General features: G+C 40.5%; 1 protein-coding gene across 2 annotated transcripts in view; it reads right to left on the reverse strand.

Annotated features, from left to right (window-relative positions):
• Positions 1-23,927, reverse strand: part of AOAH (acyloxyacyl hydrolase) — a 243,487-nt gene that overhangs the window by 148,750 nt on the left and 70,810 nt on the right. For both annotated transcript variants that reach the window (XM_026509300.4, XM_026509309.4), the window contains exon 2: positions 6,212-6,307. In XM_026509300.4, the coding sequence (XP_026365085.3) occupies positions 6,212-6,307 (96 nt within the window). The remainder of the gene's footprint in view (positions 1-6,211; positions 6,308-23,927) is intronic.

A 23,927-nucleotide genomic window follows, 5' to 3' on the forward strand; every position in this document is an offset into this window, starting at 1 on the left:
TTCTCTGATGACGAGTGATGTTGAGCATCTTTTCATGAGTCTGTTAGCTATCTGGTTGTCTTTTTTGGAAAACTGTCTATTCATGTCTTCTGCCCATTTCTTAACTGGGTTATTTGTTTTTTAGGTATTGAGTTTGCTAAGTTCTTTATAGATTCTGGATACTAAACCTTATCAGATGTGTCATTTGCAAGTATCTTCTCCCATTCCATAGGCTGCCTTTTAGTTTTGCTGTTTCCTTTGCCGTGCAGAAGCTTTTTATCTTGATGAAGTCCCAATAGTTTACTTTTCTTTTGTTTCCCTTCCTTGTGGTGATGTTTCTAGTAAGAAATTGCTATAGCCGAGGTCAAAGAGGTTGCTGCCTCTGTTCTCCTCTAGGATTTTGATGATTTCCTGTCTCACATTAAGGTCTTTCCTCCACTTTGAATTTATTTTTGTGTATGGTGTAAGAAAGTGATCCAGTTTCATTCCGCATGTTGCTGTCCAAGTTTTCCAACATCATTTGTTGAAAAGACCATCTTTTTTCCATTGGATATTCTTTCCTGCTTTGTCAAAGATTAGTTGACCAGAGTTGAGGGTCATTTCTGGGTTCTCTATTCTGTCCCATTGATCCATGTGTCTAGTTTTTGTGCCAGCGCCATACTATCTTGATGACTACAGCTTTGTAGTATAGCTTGAAATCCAGAGTTGTGATGCCTCCAGTTCTGTTTTTCTTTTTCAGAATTGCTTTGGCTGTTTGGGGTCTTTTGTGGTTCCATCCAAATTTTAGGAGTTTGTTGTTCTCTGTGAAAAATGCTGGTGGTATTTTGATAGGGCTTGCGTTAAATGTGTAGACTGCTTTGGGTAGTGTAGACATTTTAATGATGTTTGTTCTTCTGATCCATGAGCATGGAATGCTTTTCCATTTCTCTGTGTCCTCTTCAATTTCTTTCATAAGTGTTCTATAGTTTTCAGAGTATAGATTGTTTACTTATCTAGTCAGATTTATTCCTAGGTATCTTATGGTTTTTGCTGCAATTGCAAATGGAACTGATTCCTTGATTTCTTCTTCTGCTGCTTCATTATTGGTGTATAGAAATGCAATGGATTTTTGCACACTGATTTTATATCCTGTGACTTTGCTGAATTCATGTATGAGTTCTAGCATTTTTTGGTGGGGTCTTTCGGATTTCCTACATAGAGTATCATGTTGTCTGCAAATAGTGAAAGTTTGACTTCTTCCTTGCCCATTTTGATGCCTTTTATTTCTTTTTGTTATCTGATTGCTGAGGCTAAAACTTCCAGTACTATGTTAAATAGTAATGGTGAGAGTGGACATCCTTGTCTTGTCCTGACCATAGGGGAAAGACCCTGTTTCTCCCCATTGAGGATAATGTTAGCCGTGGGTCTTTCATATATGATATGAAGGTATGTTTCATCTACCCCTACTTTGTTTTTTTTTTTTTAATCAGGAAAGGATGCTGTATTTTGTCAAAAGCTTTTTTTGCATCTATTGACAGGATCATATGGTTCTTTTCCTTTCTTTCATTAATACAGTGTATCAAGTTCATTTATTTGCAAATATTAAACCACCCCTGCAGCTGAGGAATAAATTCCACTTGATTGTGGTGAATAATGCTTTTAATGTACTGTTGAATTTTATTTGCTAGTATTTTGAGAATTTTTGCATCCATGTTCATCGGGGATATTGGCCTGTAATTCTCCTTTTTAGTGGGGTCTTTGTCTGGTTTTGGAATCAAGGTAATGCTGACTTTGTAGAATGAGCTTGGAAGTTCTCCTTCCATCTCCATTTTTTAGAAGTTTGCGAAGAATAGGTATTAACTATTCTTTAAATTTTTGGTAGAATTCCCCTGGGAAACCATCCAGCCTAGGACTTTTGTTTTTTGGGAGATTTTTGATTACTGATTCAGTTTCTTTCCTGGTTATGGGTCTGTTGACATTTTCCATTTCTTCCTGTTTTAGTTTTGGTAGTTTGTAAGTTTCTAGGAATTTGTCCATTTTCTCCAGGTTGCCCAGTTTGTTGGCATATAATTTTTCACAGGATTCTCTTATAATTGTTTGTATTTCTGTGGTGTTGTGATCTCTCCTTTATCATTTGTGATTTTATCTTTCTCTTTTCTTTTTGATAAGTCTGGCTAAGGGTTTATCAATTCTATTAATTCTTTTGAAGAACCAGCTCTTAGTTTCATTAATCCATTCTGCTGGGGTTTGTTTCTATACCATTTATTTCTGCTCTAATCTTTATTATTTCCTTTTTGCTGGCTTTAGGCTTTATTTGCGCTTCCTTTTCTAGCTCCTTTAGGAGCTGGTTTAGCTTGTGTATTTGAGAATTTTCTTGCTTCTTGAGTAGGCCTGTACTGCAATATACTTCCCTCTTAGGACTGCTTTCGCTGCATCCCAAAGGTTTTGGGCTGTCATGCTCTCATTTTCATTTGCTTCCATGTATTTTTAAAATTCTTTAGTTTCCTCATTAATCCATTCATTCTTTAGTAGGTGTTCTTTAAGCTCCATGTATTTGAAGTCTTTCCAAATTTTTTCTTGTGGATGACTTTCAGTTTCATTGCATTGTGGTCTGAAAATATGCATGGTATGATCTCAATCTTTTTATAGTTGTTGAGAGCTGATTTGTGACCCAGTACGTGATTTATTCTGGAGAATGTTCCATACACACTCGAGAAGAATATGTATTCTGCTGCTTTAGTATGAAATGTTCTGAATATACCTATTAAGTCCATCTAGTCCAATGTATCATTCAAAGCCACTGTTTCTTTATTGATTTTTCTGCTTAGATGATCTATCCATTACTGTGTGATGTTAAAGTCCCCTAATATTATTATATGATTATCAATGAGTTTCTTCACGTTTATTATTAATTTGTTTATACGTTTGAGTGCTCCCAAGTTGGGGTCATAAATATTTACAATTGTTAGATCTTTCTGATGGACAGACCCATTAATTATGATATAATGCCTGTCTTCATCTCTTATTACAGTCTTTATTTTAAAATCTAGTTTGCTGATATAAATATGGCTACACTGGCTTTGTTTTGACATCCATTAGCATGATAGATGGTTTTCCATCCCCTCACTTTCAATCTGCAGGTCTAAAACGCGTCTCTTGTAGGCAGCATGTAGATGGATCTTGTTTTTTCATCCATTCTGATACCCTATGTCTTTTGATTGGAGGATCTGGTCCAAGTACATTCAGAGTGATTATTGAGAGATATGAATTTAGTGCCATTGTGTAACCTGTAGAGTTAGCGTTTCTGGTGATTCTGTCTGGTCCTTTCTAGTCTTTGTTGCTTTTGGCCCTTTTTTCCTCAACTCAAAGAGTCGCCCTTAAAATTTTTTGCAGGACTGGTATAGTGGTCATGAACTCCTTTAGTTTTTGTTTGTCTGGAAAACTCTTTATCTCTCCTCCTATTCTGAATGACAGCCTTGCTGGATAAAGGATTCTTGGCTGCATATTTTTCCCACCCAGCATGTTGAATATTTCCTTCCATCCCTTTCTGGCCCACCAAGTCTCTGTGGGAACTTGATCTGTCTTCTTCCCTTAGAGATTAAGGACCTTTTTCCCTTGTTGCTTTCAGGATTTTTCCCTTGTCTGTGTATTTTGTCAATTTGACTATGATATGCATTGGTGCTGGCTGGCTTTTTTGAATTTAATGGGAGTTCTCTGTGCCTCTTGGATTTTGATGTCTGTGTCCTTCCCCAGATTAGAGAAGTTTTCAGCTACAATTCATTCAAATAAACCTTCTGCCCCTTTATCTCTCTTTTCATCATCTGGGACTCCCATGATACAAATGTCATTACGTTTTACCTAGTCACTTAATTCTCTAAATCTACCTTCGTGGTCCATTACCTTTCTTTCTCTCTTCTTGTTGGCTTATTTTCCATAATTTTATCTTCTATATCACTGATTCACTCCTCTGCTTTGCCCATCCTCATTTTTATGGCCTCTATTTGTGTTTGCATCTTTGTCGTAGCATTTTTAATTTCAGTCTGACTAGATTTTAGTTATTTTATCTCTGTAGTAAGGGATTCTCTAGTGTCTTCTATGCTTTGTTCAAAATCCAGGTAGTATCATTATAATCAGTTTTAAATTCTAGTTCAGACATCTTATTTATATCTGTATTGATTAAATCCCTGGCAATGAGTTCTACCTCATGTTCTTTCTTTTGGGGTGAATTCCTCCATCTCGTCATTTTGTCCAGAAAAGAGGAAAGAGAAAAAAGAACTACAAAAACAAAATAAACAAAAACAAAGAAAAAGATAAAAAACAAGACAAAACCACAAAACCAGAAAACAAAACAAAACCAAAACCCAAAAAAACCCCCAAAAAACAAACTAGATCCTGGTGTGCTTTGGTCTCCTTCTTAAAAGAATCTAGATCCCAAAATAAAAAATAAAATAAAATAAAATAAAATGAAAGTAGACTATATATATATATGTATATATATCAATATATAAAAATATATATGAATATATATATGAAAAGTATAGGTACAAACATTGAAAAAATAATAAAACATTAAAAAAAGGAATTGGAAAATATAAGAAAATAAAAAATAATAAGAATAAAAGAACTAAAGAATAAAAGTAAAAAGGAAGCTCGATTCTATCTCCCCTAGAGCTGAACCTTTGCAGCACTCTATGATCCATAAACTTGGTGGGAGCTAGCTGGTTATGCTGGTCTTCTGTGGGAGGCCCGCTGCATTGATTCTCAGGCTAACCTGTCTCTGTGAAACACCTCTCCAGGGCCCGGGGGGGCGAGGCTTGGTGTAGGGGCTCCAGCCTCCACTAGGTGGCGCTGATTTTGCTTCCTGCAGGCTTTCAGGGCTGATTGGGGGATGAATATGGCGGTACCCTGCTCCAGCCTCAGAGCTGAAAGTTCACATCACTTACTCTTCTGTGAGTCCTCACAGAAAAGCAATCAGCCACCCTATTTGTGTCCCCGGTTTCTGTCAGAACCCTGCATTCACCCTGCCTGTGTCCAAGCCTTTTTATCTCAGGCGGGTAACCAAATTTCAAAACCAAATTTCAGGGTCCCCCGCCCCTCGGACCACACTGTTCCTCTGGGGGAGGTTCTCGCCATGCTTGCCTGCCGGTCCCAGGAAAGCGGTCCCCAGACCCCGCGGCGGCTCACAGTTTATAGCAGAAAGCTGGCACCAAGACCCGCTGCTCTCTGCCGGCTTCCCGCTCCTACGCCTGGGAACAGAACAGCACCTTGGTGCCACCCTCTTCCTGCGACCCAGGGGATTCTCAGACCGCCCTGTCACTCCCGGGATTCTGCCCCTCTTGGCCACCTGAATACCTTTAATCCAGGCTCGTCTCCCACGGTAGGGAACTTAAAAGTTCAGATTTTGCGTCCAATACTTCACGGGAGCCTGCCCAAGCAGGCTCCCTCCCCGCCCCGGTTTCCACAGCTCTGTCTCCCCAGAGTATTTCCGCACCTCCTACCTTCCAAAAGGTGGTGGCGTTTCTACTTGCAGACTTGCAGTTTTGTTCTCTCAGGCCTCCGACTTCTTGGGTGTTCAGAATGACTTGGTAACTAGCGGTGTTTGAGGGACAAGAGGAGCTCAGGGTCCTCCTACTCCTCCGCCATCTTAACTCCTCCCACCCACAGCTTGTTTAAATCATCAATTAGTTCCTCTTTTTTTTTTTTTTTTTTTTGGAGGATGGGTTAGATGATTTTTTTGAGATCCTGTTCAAATCCATGGAATGTTCCCAGATTATTTTCCCAGTTGGGGCTTTAAGACCAGTTGTCTTCTCAGCCTAAACAAAGCTCTGTGTTGGTAGGGCTGTGGTGCGTCTGGGAATGTGCATGTGGTTAAATTAACATAAATCATTGGAAATTATCCATTTTTTAAATTATTTTGACCTTCTTGGTACTTAAGGCAATGAACCCCAGTTGGGCAAATCCTTGTAAATGTAACACACGAAACAACAATTAGCCATTCTTCATTTTATTCCCTAAATGTCCACAGCAATCTCATCCTGCCATGATGGAAAATAAATGTCGGAGAACAAAACTACGTAGAGTGGTTTTTGTGTGTGTGCTTGTTTTAATTTCTATGAGCCTCATAAGAATATCAACTCACATAAATAATCACATTCTTCTCCATAAGCAGGTGTAGGGTATAAATTCACTCATGATGCCTCAAAAATCAAATGAAGAAGCAGACCCACAGCTGCATGACCTTTTCTGTATTTACCTGGCAGGTAGCTGCAGAGTCTCTCCATCGAGGCCTCCACCGTGGAGTTGTGTACTTGAGCGAGCTGTTCAATCACGGATACTACCGCCACACAGGCTGCAAGGGGAGGGGGCAGAAGAACACATCAGTGGTGTCAGAAAGAAAACCATGCGGGAGGGCCAGGGGAAAGTAAGGGATACATGTGTGTCCTTAGGAATACCAGCCTTTCCACAACCCAGAACTTTTGTTTGCTAAGCCTTTTAAAATCAGCTATGTGCATAAAGGCACTGGGAGTTGTAGTGAAGTGTGAAGTGTGCTAAGATGGTGTGTTTGAGGATCAGAAAGACTGGTTGTCAGTTCAGTTTTGCTACTTGGAAGCTATTTGACTTTGGGGAGGTAACTGAATCTTTGTTTATTTCTATTTTGATCACATGGGAGAAAGACATGGCATTTAAAGAAGATGGTGCAGAAATAAATCAGCCAGCACAGAGTAGAAGCTCAGTAGACATTGGCTGCTTTCCTCTCTCCTTTTCTTCCTTTTTGCAGTAGATGGCTTCATTGTGAATAGGATCATTCCGATCCCATACATGCTCAGCTGTGACCTAGGGTCAGTTTTTTAATTTTAGAAAAGTGGTGGAAATTGCTCAGCATTTGGAGTCAGAAGACCTGGTATGGAGTCCTGCCCTTGAATCTTGGACTCACCATCCAGGCTTTCTAAGACTTGGTCTCCTCACTGCAAAGTAGGTAATAAGTTTCCTATAGGTCTGCTGTAATGATTAAGGGAGATAACAGTGCGATGAATGTGCCTTTGAAATCATAACACTATTGTAAAATATCATTTTACCTCCCAGCTGTAAAGCACTCTGCTTGAAAGCATGTACCAATATAATAAGTGTCTAGAAGGAACCTCAGATTAAATCAGAAATATATTCCTTCAGCTACCTTGATATATAAGTGTATAGGCCTAGAAATGCTAGGCTGACACTCCTTAGAAAATTCTTTCACCAGTCTTGATCTCCTGAATGCCTGGGGAAGCCCAAACCTCCTTTTTCCAAAGGGAGGGGACTCTTTCTTCTATACACAAAGGGTTGGTTGGCCAAAGATCAGTAAGTCTGTGAGAGGAAATTGTTAGGTCTCCTTGAGATAAGAGGAGTGGCATTTATTAGCAGAGGTTGGTTTCTAAGGAGCCAAAAGAAGGCTTATATCCCAAATGAAGAAGTTCCAGGGTGCCTGGTCCAGTAGTAAGCTTGCTATTATCCATCTGCTCAAGGAGCTGGGAACCCAAATTCACTTGCAGTATCATTAAAACCAGATTTCTACCAGGACCCCTTGAGGGAAGGTAGCTGATAACAGATGTGATAGTACAATTGAACATTTCTAGGCAGATAAAGCTAGACAAAGCTGAACTTACCTAATCTGAAATAGTGTGATCTTGAAAACCAGTCTTACTGTTCTGAGAGCACCCGGGCATTTATCAACATCAACTATCAAGGTTGATTAGCTGTGCTTTTAACCTAATCCATGCATTGAGGGTTTTATTACATGCAATGAATTTAGTAGCTAATACTTATTAGTACTTTAAGTCTAAAAAGCATTTTCATATATATTTTTTTCATATATATTTTATTTTAAAAACATTTCAAAAATACAGAGGCAATGCAATCTCAGTTTAGAAAACAAAAAATACAGAATAGTGTAAATGAGATAAACATCATTTAAATCACCCAGAGATAAACCAATTTCATTTTTATTTTAAATATATAAGATATATTTAACGTATGTGAATATATTCAACATTTATAATATACTTTGATACCTTAGTTTATGTCTGCCAATCACCTAAGTTAGGTGAAGCCAAATAAATTTTAATAGCTGCAACTGAAAAACAATTATAAATAATTATATTGCAGTGTGGTAAGAGGATACAGTGTGGTATCGTTGAAAAGGGAAAGGCTTTGAATTAAAAAGTAAGCTTGGGTTCAAATGCTGGGTCAGTCAGTTACAAAGAGTGCAACTTGAAGCAAGTTACCTACTCTTCTGTAACTTCATTTCTGAGAGTTTAGAGTTGGACCATAAGTTCCTGGAGGGTGGGAATGGGGCCTTAACTCTGACTCTGAGTGCCTGATGTAGGGCCTGGTTTGAAGCTGGGGACAGAGAGGTTTGCTGACTTGACGCAAGCTGATTGAGAACCACTGGAGTGACATTGCAGTTGTCAGTTCACCATCTGAAACCTCACATATGGCATAGAAGAAGCTTAATGGGTGCACGTGAAGTTGTATTCCAACTCGGTCATTCTCCCCAACAATGTTGCTTACTCTGTTTTGTCTTATTGCCAGGCACAGGGCATGGTTTACTTCCCACTGTGGTGTGAAGCAACCAGTGCTCTGTTGAGTCAAACAGCACACTCTGTAGCAAATAGTCATGACTTACAGCTCAGGATCAAAGAAGGCAGCGCAGGGGCACCTGGGTGGCTCAGACAGGTGAACGTTTGACTGTTGGCTTTGACTTGGGTCATGATCTCAGGGTCATGGGATCGAGCCCCGAGTATGGCTCCAAGCTCAGCAGGGAGTCCGCTTGGGACTCTCTTTCTCCCTCTGCCCCTCCCCCACTTGCACATGTGCACGCATGCACTCTCTCTCTCAAATAAATAAATCTTAAAAAAAAAAAGGCGGTGGAGATTGGGTTGAAATCTTGCATAACAATCACTTCATCTGGCATTTCATCAATGAACGGCTTCACCCAGCGTGAAGTTGAAATACAAGTGTGCCTTTGTTTTAACCAGGGCTTGGAAGGATCAGTGCAAAGCGAATAGTGCTGCTCAAAACCAACCTGCTTCTTTGTACTTATAGATATGGGTTTTTCTTCTACTCGGAGGAATCCCATCAAGGACTCTTATGACTTTGGTGGCTTCTTAGCACCGCTTGCTAAAATTGGAAATCATTAGATAAAAAGGAGCCAAAAAAAAAAAAAAAAAGTCAACTGTCTCTGAAGATCGGGTGGATCTTGCCGTTACCCTCACTCTGCCTTAGTGGAGAGTTATGATCAAAAGGGCTCTGCAGAAAAGTGGGTAATGGGGTTTGAACTATGTAAACACCCAGGTTGGGCTCAGCTTTGAGTCCTGCCCACTTGGACATCCCCGCCCATTTCCAGTGGGCTCAACTCCCCTTCCAGCTGGATTGTTAATTTAGCGTCTGCAGTGAGGTGTGTTCTGAGTCCTTCAGTTGGCAAGAATGGAGAAATTGACTTTGCTGTAGTTTCTAATAAGAGGTTCCATGGGCCTGACAAGCTAAAGAATGTTTTCCTTGGGAGAGATGCATGAGCAGAGTAATTCCTCCCATTACAGACCATTCTTTGGCTGCTAATAAAAGGCCCGGCTCTGCTAAAGTGAGTTTGTCCAAGCTACTGTTCATTTAGGAAGTGATGAGAGCCAGTGAGAGCTGTGCATTTTGCTCAGTGGTCACCATCTGAAACCTCACATATGGCAAATCTCTTCTCACGTGGCTTCTGAGACTAATGAGTGTAATCGAAACAGACACTCCTGATATTGTAGGAAAAGACGTGAATGGGCCCACATAAAAACATCTGCCACAGGGATCTGCTTCTGGATGCATACCTCAGGTAGGCTGCAGACTACACTCAGAATCCTTTTGAAATGAAACAGGACTCTTGCAAGTCTAATTATAATCATATCCGTGCTGGCTGGAAATGCAGCCACTGTGGAGAGCAGGCTAAAAGATTTCCCATTTGTCTGAAGCCCACACTTCATGGAAAAGCCTGGAAAGCACTTGGCACTGGTGCTTCCGGGATCATGAACTGAGTTGAAGGCAGACACTTACCCGACTGAGCCACCCAGGTGCCCCTGCCCTATAGTTTTCAAAGTGTTTTGCATACATTATCAAACTTTGCAACCACTCCTAGACGTAGGAATTACTGCTCTCATTTTACGGACCAGCAGACAGAAGCTCAGAGAGGTTAGGTACCTTGCCAAATATGTAGCTAGTAAGCAGGGGAGCCTGGACTGGAACAGGGTATGTATTGAGTTCCTTCTAGATGGAGGCATTATGGCTGGGCTCTGGGTGCATGCTGAAAACAAACTGATAGAGTTTCCACCCTCTTAGAGATTATACTCTATTAGAGAAAAGTGATTGTAAACAAGTAAACACAAAATTAAAAATAATTTTAGGTGCTATGACGAAAAAGAACAGGGTGAATTAGCAGAGGGTAGGAGGATGGGGGTGTTATAAACCTTAGCTAGAGTCAATAAAGAAGGCTTCTCTGTAGAACACACACAAATGGCTAATATAATGGAAAGGATCATGAGGAGTTGGGACAGGTTCTGTAAGAGGTGGGGGCTGCGGGTGCCCACTTCATGGCGTAAAACTAGGAAAGCCTGGCTCCAGAACCCAGTGGTGAAAGATGAGGTGCAGGGAAAGGAAGAGGCCAGGTTCACGGGATTTGTAGATTTTTCCAGGGATTTTTCCAGAGAGCGATGGGGAGCTATGGCTGGGTTTTGTTGAAAGGGGCTGCTGCTATCTGATCTATGTCTTTAAATTATCATGCTGGCTGTCATGGGGAGGGAGGACCTTAGGGGACAAAGGTAGGAGCAGAGAGATGAAGTAGGAGGCTATTTTGGTCCCGGAGAGAGATGACGGTAGATCGCAGAGACTAACGAGTGGCAGGGGGACAGAGAAAAACAGATCTGGCATCTATTGCGGAGGGTCACCCAATACAATTTATTAATGAAGTGATGTGTGAAGGAAAGAAGTGTGAGGAAAAGTGAGAATCAAAACGGACTCCTTCGTTCCTGGTTTGGGCCCCGGGAGGGGCAGAGCACGGTTTGGGACATGCCACACCTAGGTTTGGGCCCCTGAATCCCTATTGGACCCACATAACTTTGTACACCCAAGCGGCCCCCACAGTGCCCCTCAATTCTGTTCTCCTCAGATTTCTCTGCTTGGGTGGGAGCAGAGGACACGGCTTTACACATTTACATTATCCCAGGCCTTTCTCTTGTTGGTGAAAAGAAAGGGAAATAAGCAAGAAAGGTATGAAAATAATCACTCACAATTATTCTACTCTCCATCTAGTTTTCCTCAGCTATTAGTAACTAAGCCAGAGATGGTAGCACCCACCCCAGGGAGGGAGAGGTAGGTAGGAGAGGAAAAGAGAATGGAAGGGAGGGAAGAGAAGGGAGAAGCTACATTTCAGGAGAGAGTAGAAGAATGTGGGGGTCAGACAGACCTGGACTCACATCCTGTGAGCTGATGTATTTGGCAGGATGGTTAACCTCTCTGAACCCAGATTTTGGCACCCACCAAATGGAATAATAATGCCCACGTGTGTGGTACACTAAGCATGGCCATGATGGTTTTGCATTTCTTCCCAGGAGGAGGGGCAACCTACTTCCCAGCATCCAGAGGCCTTGCAGCTACCACTTTTCCCTCTTAGAACTTCATAGCTGTGAGCTTGAGCCAACCTGCAGCAGAGGCCACGTGAAGGGAAATCAAGGTGCCCCAGCCAACAGCCTGCCAACTACTACATTTGTGAATGAGGCCATTATAGGTCATCCAGCCCCTGTCGTTCCACCGTCTACCAGCTGAATACATCAGCAGGAGTGAACTCAGGGGATACCAGCGGGAGGACCCCCCCAACTGTGCCCAGCCCCAAATTGCCAGCCCACAGAATTGTAAGCTAACGAATGACTGTCGTGGAAGTGTGGAGTGGATTGTTACTCAGTACAGGCTATTGGACACACCCGGCCAAGGCGTTGTGAGACTTAAGTGATCCGTGCACACACTGTCTAGCAGAGTCGGCATTTCACAAATGCCTGTCAGTTTCTATTCCAACTGCTGAGACCACAGGGCGAAGACATATTCTCCGTGACTCTTTTTAAAATAGAAACTGGTCTTTGAGAAACATATTGCAGTATCAATAGTGCGTTTACTTTTCTACGGCTGAAGGTTGATTGATTGCTGATAGCTGGTATTTTCACTCCATTTGGGCAGATTAGGCTCCCTGGCCTAACCCGACCATCACCTAGAACATCGTCTTTATGAGAAAATGCTCGGTGAGTTCCAAACTTCGAACTTCCGCGAGAACTTTGGCAATGAGAGAAGGCAATTTCCTGGTGAGAGGCTGAGCGCATTCAAGGCTGAGCAGAGCGCAAGCAATGGTGGTGAGAAGAAATAAGCAAACTGCTGAGAGAGGCAGGATGGTTGGCTTGGCTAATTTAGAAATATATAAAAAGCTAATAATAAAGAAATGAGAGTACAAGGACAGGAGCCATCCCATCTTGTTATTAATTCAGTGCATACTTATGAGCACCTGCTACGTGCTCAGAGGCTTAGGGTACAAACATGAGTAAGAGAAGTCACAGACCAGGAGGGAAGCCGGATGATAGAAAGACAGTCTAGTCCCGGCAGCCTATAAGCACTATGGTACAGGGAACTGTTAATGCTTTGGAAGCACAGAGAAGAGACTAACTCTGCCTTGAGTCCCTGGTGACAGTTTCCTGGAGGAGTTGAGTGTTAGACAATGGGGGACCTCATGCAACAGAAGAAGGCAGGAAAGGCCTTCAGGAAGACAGGCGTCGCATTTTTAAAGACTTGGGTGTGAGAAAGAGAAGAGTTGGCCAAGTCCCAATGTCTGTGGGAAAGACAGAGTGAGAGAGATAGGAAGAGGTCCCGTCTTGAAGAGCCTTGAAGGGCGGACCACAGAGCATGGGCTCCAAAAGCTCTAGAGTCTGGAATGTACACCAATGGTTTCAGATTTTTTGCTTTGTACCCCCTAAAGGAAATTTGAAAAGCTATGTACCCCTTCCACATTTTAGTGGATGTTAAGGTCTTATTAATGGATATCAATTTAAATAGTTGCAAAGAGTATAACTCTAGGCAGACTGTAAACATTATAGTAGAAATCATACATTACTCTCCATGTATCCAAAGGAATCTAAATACTATAGTGATTTATACCTACTCACATCCACGGAAAAAAAATATAAGCTCACTCTTCTTTCACAGTGAGAAATTTATGTTGATAATCCCTCTCCTTGAATTCATATTTCAATAAAAAGTCTACTTCCTTGAATTTTTCTTCCACTATAGAATTTTATCCCAATGTAATATATTTTTACGGTTGAAAGTATTTTATTGATTGCACTGTTATACTTCTTAACACTTAAAATATGAATAAAATTTAAATGAAAACTTTAATTTCCTGTGACTATAACTCTAAGTATTAAAACATTCTTCTGGATAGAGTTTTCATTATTAGTAAAATTAACTTTTCTAAGCAATATGTATTGTCAATTTGATAAACAATTCCTAAGTAATGAAAGTAAAATTTTATTGGAATTGCACTTCTTAATGAGATAATTGGCCTTTTTGATTAGTACTTATATCTGAAGAATAGTATTTACTGATGTAAACAGGCAAGGCTCAGTATCACACGTGTTCCTATTTTTCATTTTTAAAGACGTAGGTGCTGAGAAAACATGTTTACTTAAGTAAAAGGACTTTTGATAGAGCAATGTCACTCAATTCTTTTACTCCAAGTTAGATGTCAGAAATCTTAAAGTGATCTATCATTGGAAATTATTCCAAATGATCCATCACCTGACAACTCCATTAAGTGCCCCTTCAATTGTGTTGAAAGCGAAGAACTAGAAACCACCTGACTTGCAAAAACATTTGTTACCTAATCAATGGAGTCTTTCTTTTTCTCAATGTCTGGGAAGTATACTAAAATATGAAAAAGTTTTACTAAGACTCCTCTTTTAATTATACCTATTACAACTCACCTAGAGAGAGCTTGTTAGAACTTAATATACTCAGAAAGAATTGGGAAGTTGAAATATTGTTCTTTTCAATACAGTTTTGCCTATATAATATTTTAAGTAAAATCTTTTATCTTAATGCATACTTCATATATGTTGTCAAAATTGGAGCTGCAGAATTAGTTCATCAGTTTATGAGAAATGTCCTCTGTATAATCCGAAATGGCAAGTCAGACCTTATCATTAAAACCATTAATCAGATTGTATTTCAGAAAATGTATGGCTTCATTTTTTCCTTTCACTTCTGTATTTGAATTCTAAAATAGATACTTAGAGATAGAAGACAGATGGATAGAAAAACAGATGGATGAATGGGTGAGTGGGTGGGTAGGTGGATGGACAGATGGATGAATAGAAAGAAGAATAGGCTGATGATGGATGGAGGGATAGATACGTAGATAGATGACTTTTGGATATACAGAAATACTAGATGATCTTTGACTATGCCCAACAGTGTTTATGTACAAACCTACTTATTAACTTGAAAAATTTCCACATGCTAGCAAAGACTTACTACTACCAAAGTTCTTACAAATGTTTTGTTGAAAAAAAAGTGTTTGATTTTAGATTGTTTTCTTAGCCATCCAGATTTAGAAATCAAACAAAATAATAAACAAGATCCGAAAGTAATAAACAAGATCCATAAATGCATACCTAGACAATTTTGAAAGGAAATATAGCAAAATATCAATAGTGTTCATCTGGGTTTTGGGGTTACAGTTTGATTTTATTTTTTTGAAAAAAAATATTTTATTTATTTATTTGAGAGAGAGAGGGAGAAAGAGGAAGCATGAGAAGGGGGAGGGGCAGAGAGACAAGTAGACTCCCTGCTGAGCACAGATCCAGACACAGGGCTCAATGCAGGGCTGGATCCCAGGACCCTGAGATCATGACCTGAGCCAAAGTCAGACATTTAAACAATTTAGCCACCCAGGCGTCCCACAGTTGATTTTATTCTTTAAAAATCTTATTTTCTAAAATCTCTATGAAAGCCACATACTCTTTTAAAATTAGGAAAAAAAACCCAATAGATTGTATTTTATCAAATAATTTCTCATTGAATAAACTTAATAGTTGCCCTTTACCTTACTAAGCTCTACGAAAACATGAAATGACATTTCCTAGAATACCTTCATTTTTTTCAGCTCTCTTGTTTTTGCAAAACTGTTTTTGCAAACTGTGTCTCATTTAATCCTCCTCCTCATGTGATTGTTACTTCCCATTTTACAGATGAGAAATATGAGGCTCAGAGAAGTTAAACAACATATCTAAGGCCTTTTAAACAAGCATAGATTCCACTGCTAATTGGCTAAGTGATAATAATCCACATCAGTTGAACCTTGAAATCTATATGCGTCTAAGAGTCACACTGAAATATATTAAAATATGGGATTTTAATGGGGCACCTGGGTGGCTCAGTCTTAAGCGTCTGCCTTTGGCTCAGGGCGTGATCCTGGCATTCTGGGATCCAGCCCCACGTCAGGCTTCTCCCCTGGGAGCCTGCTTCTTCCTCTCCCACTCCCCCTGCTTGTGTTACCTCTCTCGCTGGCTGTCTCTATCTCTGTCAAATAAATAAATAAAATCTTTAAAAAAAAATATGGGATCTTGAAAGTGAACACTGTCAATAACATTAAGTAAAATAATAATTCACAATAAAATCTCACAATATTCCTTTCACTTTCTAATGACATTTCCTGGAGAGCAAAAATGTTTAAATTTAATAATGGGTAATTTATAAATTTTTTCCTTTTGTATACCTCTTTTGGTGTCATATTTGAGAATCTGTGAATCCACGATCACAAAGATTTTCTTCTACATTTTCTTCTGGAGGTTTCATAGTTTTAGCTCTTCCCTTGAGACCTATGATCAATTTTGAGTTAATAATTGTGCGTGATTTGAAATAGGGAAATGGATAGTGTCACTTCTCCAACAGTGGTTTTCAAAATTTTTGGCTAGTTTTTTTGTATTTTCATTAAATTTTAGGGTCAGTTTGCCAATTCTTACCAAAAAAAAAGAAGTTAGGATTTTGATTGGAATTGTGTTTAGTCTATAGGTCAATTTGGGGAGTACTGCTATCTTAACACCACTGACTCTTCCAATCCATTAGCATGATGCTTCTCTCCATTTCTGTAAAGCATGCTTTCATTTCTCTCAGCAATGGTTTCTAGTTTTCAGTGTAGAGTAATTGCATTCCTTTTGTTAAAGGTATTCCTAGGTATTTTTTATTATATTGTGAATGGAATTGTTTCCTTAATTTCAATTCTTGAAAATTTGTTGCTAATATAAACAAATATAATTGGTTTTTATATTAATCTTGAATCCTGCAATCTTATTAAACTTCCCTACTCATTATAGTCATTTTATTGGAGATACCTCAGGATTTTCGATTCAGGATCACACTGAAAATAAAGACAGTTTTACTTATAAAGACAGTTTTACTTATTCCTTTCCAACTTGCAGGCTTCTATTATTTTTATTTCTTTATTAAACTGAAAAGACTTTTCAATAAAAATTGAAAGTGGTGAGAGTGGACATCCTTCCTCTGTTCCTGATTTTAGGAGGAAAGCATTCAGTCTTCCATCATTAAGTATGAAGCTAGCAGTAGGGTTCTCATAGATGTGCTTTATCAGGTTAAGAAATTCCCTTTTATTTCATATTTACTGAGTGTTTTTGACATGGACGGGGGACAGATTTTGTCAAATAATGTTTCTATTTCTTTCAGATGCTAATGTAGTTATAGCCTCTACTCCACAAATTCGGTATATTCCATTAATTTTCAGATGTTAAAACAACTGTGCATATCTAGGATAAATCCCACTTGGTCATGGTGTATAATTCATTTTATATGTTGCTGGATTCAGTTTGTTAATATTTTGTCAAGGATTTTTGCCAATTTTGGATTTTTCTTGTAATATAAGTGTTTAAAGTTTTAAATTTTCCTCTAAGCACTGATTTAGCTACATTCCATGAAATTTGATATATTGTATTTTCATTTTCATTTAAGCCAAACTATTTTCTAATTTCCCTATGATTTCCTCTTTTATCTATTTTTTTAAAAGAAGTGTATTATCTTACTTGCACACATAGGACTTTTTTTTCTAGATTTCTTCCTATTCTTATTTCTAATTTAACTGGAAAAATGTATGATTTCAGATTTTAAAAATGGATTGATACTTGTCTCATTGCCTAGTATATGGTCTATAATGGACACTGTGGCATGTGTAGTTAAAAAATATGTGTACCTTGTTGTAGCTGAATGGAGTGTTCTATAGATGTCAGGTCAAGTTAGTCGTTAGTGTTGTTCAGGTCTTCTATAGCCTTATTTATTTTTTATCCCCTTGTTCTATCAGTTACAGGGGGAGGAACACTGACATTTTCAACTGTATTGTTCAACTTTTTTTTTTAATTTTTAATTAAATTTTAAAATTTTTGTTTTTGGGGGCTCTGTTATTAATTGTATGTATATTAACAATTGTTACTTCTTTCTTGATATATTGACCTCTTTATCATTATGGAAGATACTTCTTTGTCTTAGGATTACTTCTCATCTTTTTTTTTTTTTAAAGAGAGAGAGCGAGCGTGAGCAGGGGAGGGGCAGAGGGAGAGGGAGAGAGAGAATCCCAAGCAGGCTGCACACGCAGTGCAGAGCCCGATGTGGGGTTTGATCCTCTGACCCTGAGATCATGACCTGAGTAGAAATCAAGAGTTGTACACCCAACTGACTGAGCCAATCAGGCACCCCAGGATTATTTCCTATCTTAAAGTATATTTTGTCTGCTAATAATTTATTTATTCCAACTATCTTACATTTCACCTATTTGTCTTTGAATCTAAACTGTCTCCAGGAGACAGAATATAGTTGGATCTTGTCTTTTGATTGGCACGTGCAGTTCATTCACATACGGCAGAGTTATATAAATAGCTGTATAAATAGAGAGATGGACACATCATAACTTTACAGGGATTTTACTCACTTAATACTTTTTTTTTTTTAAGATTTTATTTATTTATTCGACAGAGATAGAGACAGCCAGCAAGAGAGGGAACACAAGCAGGGGGAATGGGAGAGGAAGAAACAGGCTCACAGCAGAGGAGCCTGACGTGGGGCTCGATCCCATAACGCCGGGATCACGCCCTGAGCCGAAGGCAGACGCTCAACCGCTGTGCCACCAAGGCGCCTCTACTCGCTTAATACTTTGTAACATTCTTTTCTTTCCTCTTTCCCATAGTCCGTTTGATCCATGATCTAGTTTCACCCTCCTCCCCCAAACTTGTTCATATTCTTCCTGAAGAAGAGCATACTGTTAACTTGAGTTCTTTTGGTTTTGCTCACTTTGTGATTTTTGTCGAGAGCTGTGGCTCTCTCTCTAGAGTGTCTTTGTGGTGTTTCTCTTCAGAGTTGTGACCCCAGAACAATCCAGGAAGAAAAGGCAAATGTCGATGTAGTGAAAGTTTAGAGGATCGGAAACCTACCATTTGTGCTAAGGGTGGGGTTAAATTCTATGATAATTTAAAAATAAAAGTAGGGGAATTAAGGAGAGGAGAAGGTGTGAAAAGTGGGGGACAAAGTGCAGGGGGCTGCAGCTGCATCTGGGAACCAGTGGGGGACCCACTAGAGCGGCTCCGTCTGCAGGACCCGGGAAGGCAGACGTGAGCCACAGGCGAGTGAAGGTGAAGATCACGTGGCTGAGATAAGCCCCGGAGCTGCAGCAGCCGGGACACCCCGTGTGCGGGAGCTCTGGGGGCTGCGGACAGAGGCCCGCCCTCAGAGGCCGAGAACTTAAATGGCAGAGGGGCACATAAGCCCTCCCTCAGAACTAAGACCAACCCTCAGAGAGGAAAGAGAAAGAGAACCCTGAAAGGGGGGGGGCAATTCAAACGCAGAAGGGGTAAGATGAAATGTTTTCTGCTATCGGCAGCAGTGGTGGCTTAGGAACAAGTGTTCAGGTACAGAGGAAAAGAGAAAATGAAATTTCTGGATATAAAATTGTGATCATAAATTTTCAAACTTCTCTGCCGGCTCTAAATCTTTCCTGTTTTTGTCAGTGACACTGTCATCTTACCACTTACCCCTTTCTCTTTATCATCCCAACTATAAAGTCCTCTTTGAGCACTCTGCTGGGATGTCGGGAGTGGGGGGTGGGGAGAAGGGGGTAAAGGACTCTGAAGGCATTTTGCATATTTAACCAACAGGGATGAGGGGGAAGAAAAGTGGGGTGTTTTTTTTTTAAATCTTTTAGAAGGCTTCCTGAGCACCACATAGTGCTTTAAAAAAACCCCACAAAAACTCAAAACTCAATGAATTAATTTAAAATGTCAATGATTTAGAAACATAAAGATTACTTTGCCCCAAATCCCCCATGTAAAGAAAATGATGTTTTGCAGAAATGAACATGGCTTATTATTGATTCCATAACATTTGGAAAGTGGCAGAAAGAGGCACTGCTTATCCAAGCACAGTAGAATCAGCATTTGCTTAGTGATCAAATGGGATGTACAGTTCTGTGCAAACAAATTATGGTAAATTAGGAGTGGGGCCACGAGGGCTTTGTACAGCTTGATTTTGGAATTTAAGACCATGCCCTCCACGTCTGCCGGTTGGTGCCTACTACAAAGGCTCCTTCTGGGTCTGAAGCTGAAGGTGTTTGTTTACATAGGGACGTTGGCTCAATCACTCAGTAACTTCTGTGGTGGTTTCTTTTACAGTATCTCTCCAGTCACAGCAACCCCACTTCCGTGAGAGCTGTCTTCTCACCCCATGGCTCTGACAAACACATCTGTACAGGAAGCTCTCCTCACTGCCACCTGCCCCTTACTCAGCGGTCTAATGACTTGGCCCAGGTTCTTGGATTAACAACGAGAAGGAGAGTCCATCTCTGGGTGCGCTGAATGACTGCAGGCAAACTCGGGACTGTGGGAGCCCATCATCGGCCAAAGGGCAATAAAACCAGCTGGTCTGTAGGGTCAGAGAGGGAGGCAGTACTGAAAGGCCAGGGAGAACTCCCTGGGACCCTGGCAGCCACTTTTTGGATCCTGGCTTATTATTTAGAAAAACAGAGTCAGCCCTATTTTTCTGCCTTTTGGTTCTAAAATTCATTCCTGAGATTCTCATAAGAAAACGTCTTCCTTTTTCTTTTTGCTTACCCTAGCTCAGCTCCAGTTATTTCCTGTTACTTAAAACCCCGGGAGTTGTACTTGGGCTTACCAAAATCCATGGGAAACAAAATAAGGGGATGGGCATAGGACAATAGGAAGACAATGGTTAAAACAGAAATGTTTTAAAATAGGGGATTTAGATATGACATAAAAAGTACAACAAAAGAAAAAATTTGATAAACTGGACTTCGTCAAGATGTAAAACTTTTATACTTCCAAGGATACCACCAAGAAAGTGAAGAAACCCCTACAGAATGGGAGAAAATATTTACAAATGGTATATTTGATGAGGGATATATATATCTAGATGATATATAAAGACCTTTTACAATTAAACAATAAAAAGACAGTAACCCAATTTAAAAATGGACGAATGAGGGGCGCCTGGATGGCTCATTTAGTTAAGGGTCTGACTTTTGATTTCAGCTCAGGTCATGATCTCAGGGTCTTGGGACTGAGCCCTGCATCAGGTTCTGGCTCCGTGTTCAGCATCGAGTCTGCTGGAGAATCTCTCTCTCTCTCTCCTTCTCCCCCCCCCCCCACTTATGTTCTTTAAATAAAATCTTAAAAATAAAAGGACAAATGACTTGAATAGACATTTTGTCAAGGAAGATATGCAAATGGTCAATGAGCACGTGGAAAGAATTTCAACATCATCAATTATTTTGGGAAATGCAAATCAAAACTAGAAGGAGTTATCACTCCATATCCACTAGGATGAATATAATAAGAAAGATGGGTAATAACAAGGTATTGGTGAGGCTGTGGGAAAATCATACCCTCTGGCACTGATGGTAGAAATGTATAACAGTGCAGCAGCTCTAGAAAAGGTCCTAAAAATGTTAAACATGGAGTTAGCATATGACCTGGAAATTCTACTCCTGGGTATATACCCAAGAGAAAAGAAAACACATGTCCACACAAAAACCTGTGCACGGATATTTGTAACAGAATTATTCAGAATAACTAAGAACTGGAAACAACCCATATGTCTATCAACAATGACTAGATAAGGTGAGGCATATGCAGACAATGATATATCATTCATTCATAAGAAGAAATGAAGTTGGTGCATGCTACAGCATGGATGAACCTTGAAAACATTGTGCTAAGTCAAAGAAGCCTATAACAAAAGGCCATGTATCATATCATTCCATTTACAGGAAGTATTCATAGAGACATAAGGGAGATTAGTGATTTCTAGGGGCTGAAGAGGAAGGAGATGGGGAGTGACTGCTAATAAATATTGGGTTTCTTTTTAGCATGATAAAAATGTTTGGATTAAATATTGGTGATCGATACACAATTTATGAATATACTAAATAAGCATTATACCTGAAGAGGGTAAACTTTATAGAATGTGAATTATATCTCAACAAAGCTATAAAATAAAATTTAAAAAAATATGGGGAAGAAATATATTGCCCCAATCTAATCACTTAAAAAAACAAACATAATCACATTTACAGTGAAATCTAAGGCAAGTTTTAACTGGCTGTGTAAACTTGGCCAAGTTGCTTATTTCTCTAAGTCTTAATTATTTCTCCTGCCAAGTGGTGATAATGATATATATCCCATAAGATCATTTTGATGATTCAATGAGATAGTTCATATAAATGTTCTGGAAGACTGTTAATTACACAATATGTGCTCCATAAATGTTAGTAGTCTCCTAATTAATAACTTACAAATGTAATTGTTGCAGCTGAAGGACCCTTCCCTTCCCCATGCACCACTCCAGTTAGCCCAGACGTAACTCAGAGAAAAGATGGAGGGCAGCATGGAGAAAGGCTGGGAAGCTGCAAGAATGGCTGCAGACCAGTAGCAAAAAAATTTTCATGAGTAAGAAACAAATACGAACACTAAAAGCGCATCTTCATCAAAATCGATGGAACCCAATTAATTCAACTGAACTCCATGGAAAATTGGGAAGCAGGACTACTTCCATGTGTTGAGAAGGTGACTATAAATATTTTATTACGCTTTTATAAATCAAGGACAGTGTATACTTTTATGAACAAGGGAAAACTTTATTTTGGAATGGTGATGAGGAAGATCACTGGCGCCGAACAAAGAGGATTCCCTACTGCTCAATTGGATGAGCAGAAATCCAAATGCCTGACTAGCTTTTCTCAAGGAGAGTTTTGTTGCCCAGCGCCTTTCAAGAGGGAGGTAATGGCAATGGAATCTTTGAGACCCCTGCAGCTTCCTTCTTTGCTTGGCAACACGCGGGTAGAAACGCTTCTAAAATTCTAAAACTTTACCCCACTCCTCTTCCTTTTCTCCCAGCTTATACTTTCACCTTCCTCTGGCGACCTTAGGAATATGATGAGGTTCTTGCAGTCAGCAGTTGTCTGCTGGGAAATGGTCTGCCTTTGCTCGTGTGTCTTGGCTTTCTGCTGGCTCTCCCATGGACACTGTGGTAAACAGGGTTCCTGGGAAGTGGGGTATTACTGTGTGCACTAAGCGCCCAGTTTGTCTTTCATCTTAAAGAACTGTCATCTTTATGGTCCAGATTCTCATTTTTTTTTAACTGGACAGTGAATTCCTGAGGACAGAGGCATCTTAAAAATTACTGTTATTCACTTTTGTATCTCTAGCTCAGAGCACAGGGCCTGGCATGTGGTGGCCACTCAGTGACCATGTGGGGAGTGGATATGGAGGAAAGTGCCTTGTGCCAGTGGATTTGAAATCATATCTCCCTGCTTTTCATCAGAAAGTAGCAGAAGCCCAGCCAGCATCCTTTCTCTTCTCCTGCCTCCTCCATGATGCTCTTCCTCTTACCACCAGCTGTGAATGAGCTTCCCTCACTGCTTCCTAAGACACGCCCCACATTTGGCCCTGTAAACCAGAGCACCCCCAGATTCCCTTTAGGAGATACTCCCTCTCCCTGTTGCCGGGACTGATGGTGTCAAGGGCTCTCACCTAGTGCCTCTGCAGGCATTGCCTCCACCCAAGGGAGCTCCCCACTGGGGTCAGTTCATGGCCAGTGACTATTCAGTGTGGCAGTTCCAGGGTCTAGACCCACCTGAGGCCACTCAGAAGAGCCATTTTAGCTCCAGGGTTCTCTGTGGGATTGACAGAGGGTGTGTGTGTGTGTGTCTGTAGCATAGCCTGTATTTTCCTCCTCCCTACTCTTCACGGTGTTTTCCCCCAAGAGCATACTTCAACAAACTCCCCTGTGCACACATTTCTGTTTCTCCAAGGAGCCAGTCCCGACAGCGAGACCCCGGCTGGGACCGCCTGCAGCCCTGGTTCAGCACAGTCAGTGCCGAGTCCATGTTGATCACGTGCTGGACTCGTCTGGCACTCCCGTTTCTTCTTACCATGAGGACAGGTCAACAACTCCAGGCAGAGTTAGCCAGAAGTTGTGAACTGGGCAAATGCGTGCTGAACCATCATCCAGCCTAGCCAGCAGCAGACTCCCTGGGGCCGTGGAGTATTTGCGTAGGAAACCACATGAACACGCATGGCTAATGGGGAGGGCCACAAATTCCTCCACACTGCCCGTGAAAAGGAGGGAACTCTGTCCCCTAACGCTGAGCCTGAGTGGAGGAATCAGGACCCCCCTGAGCAAGAGAAGATGGCAGGAATGACGCTGTCTGAGGTCAAAGGCTGTCTTATTTCTACTGTGCGATGCTGCCCACTGTCCTTCTGAAAGCGGTAAGAGTTTCAGGCTCTTGTAAGGGTTGTCCATCCAAGAGAAAAAAGAATTCCAATTACCACTGAGGTGGAAGCCTTCTACAA

The sequence above is a fragment of the Ursus arctos genome, unplaced genomic scaffold, assembly GCF_023065955.2.
Source record: "Ursus arctos isolate Adak ecotype North America unplaced genomic scaffold, UrsArc2.0 scaffold_3, whole genome shotgun sequence".
NCBI lineage: Eukaryota > Metazoa > Chordata > Mammalia > Carnivora > Ursidae > Ursus > Ursus arctos.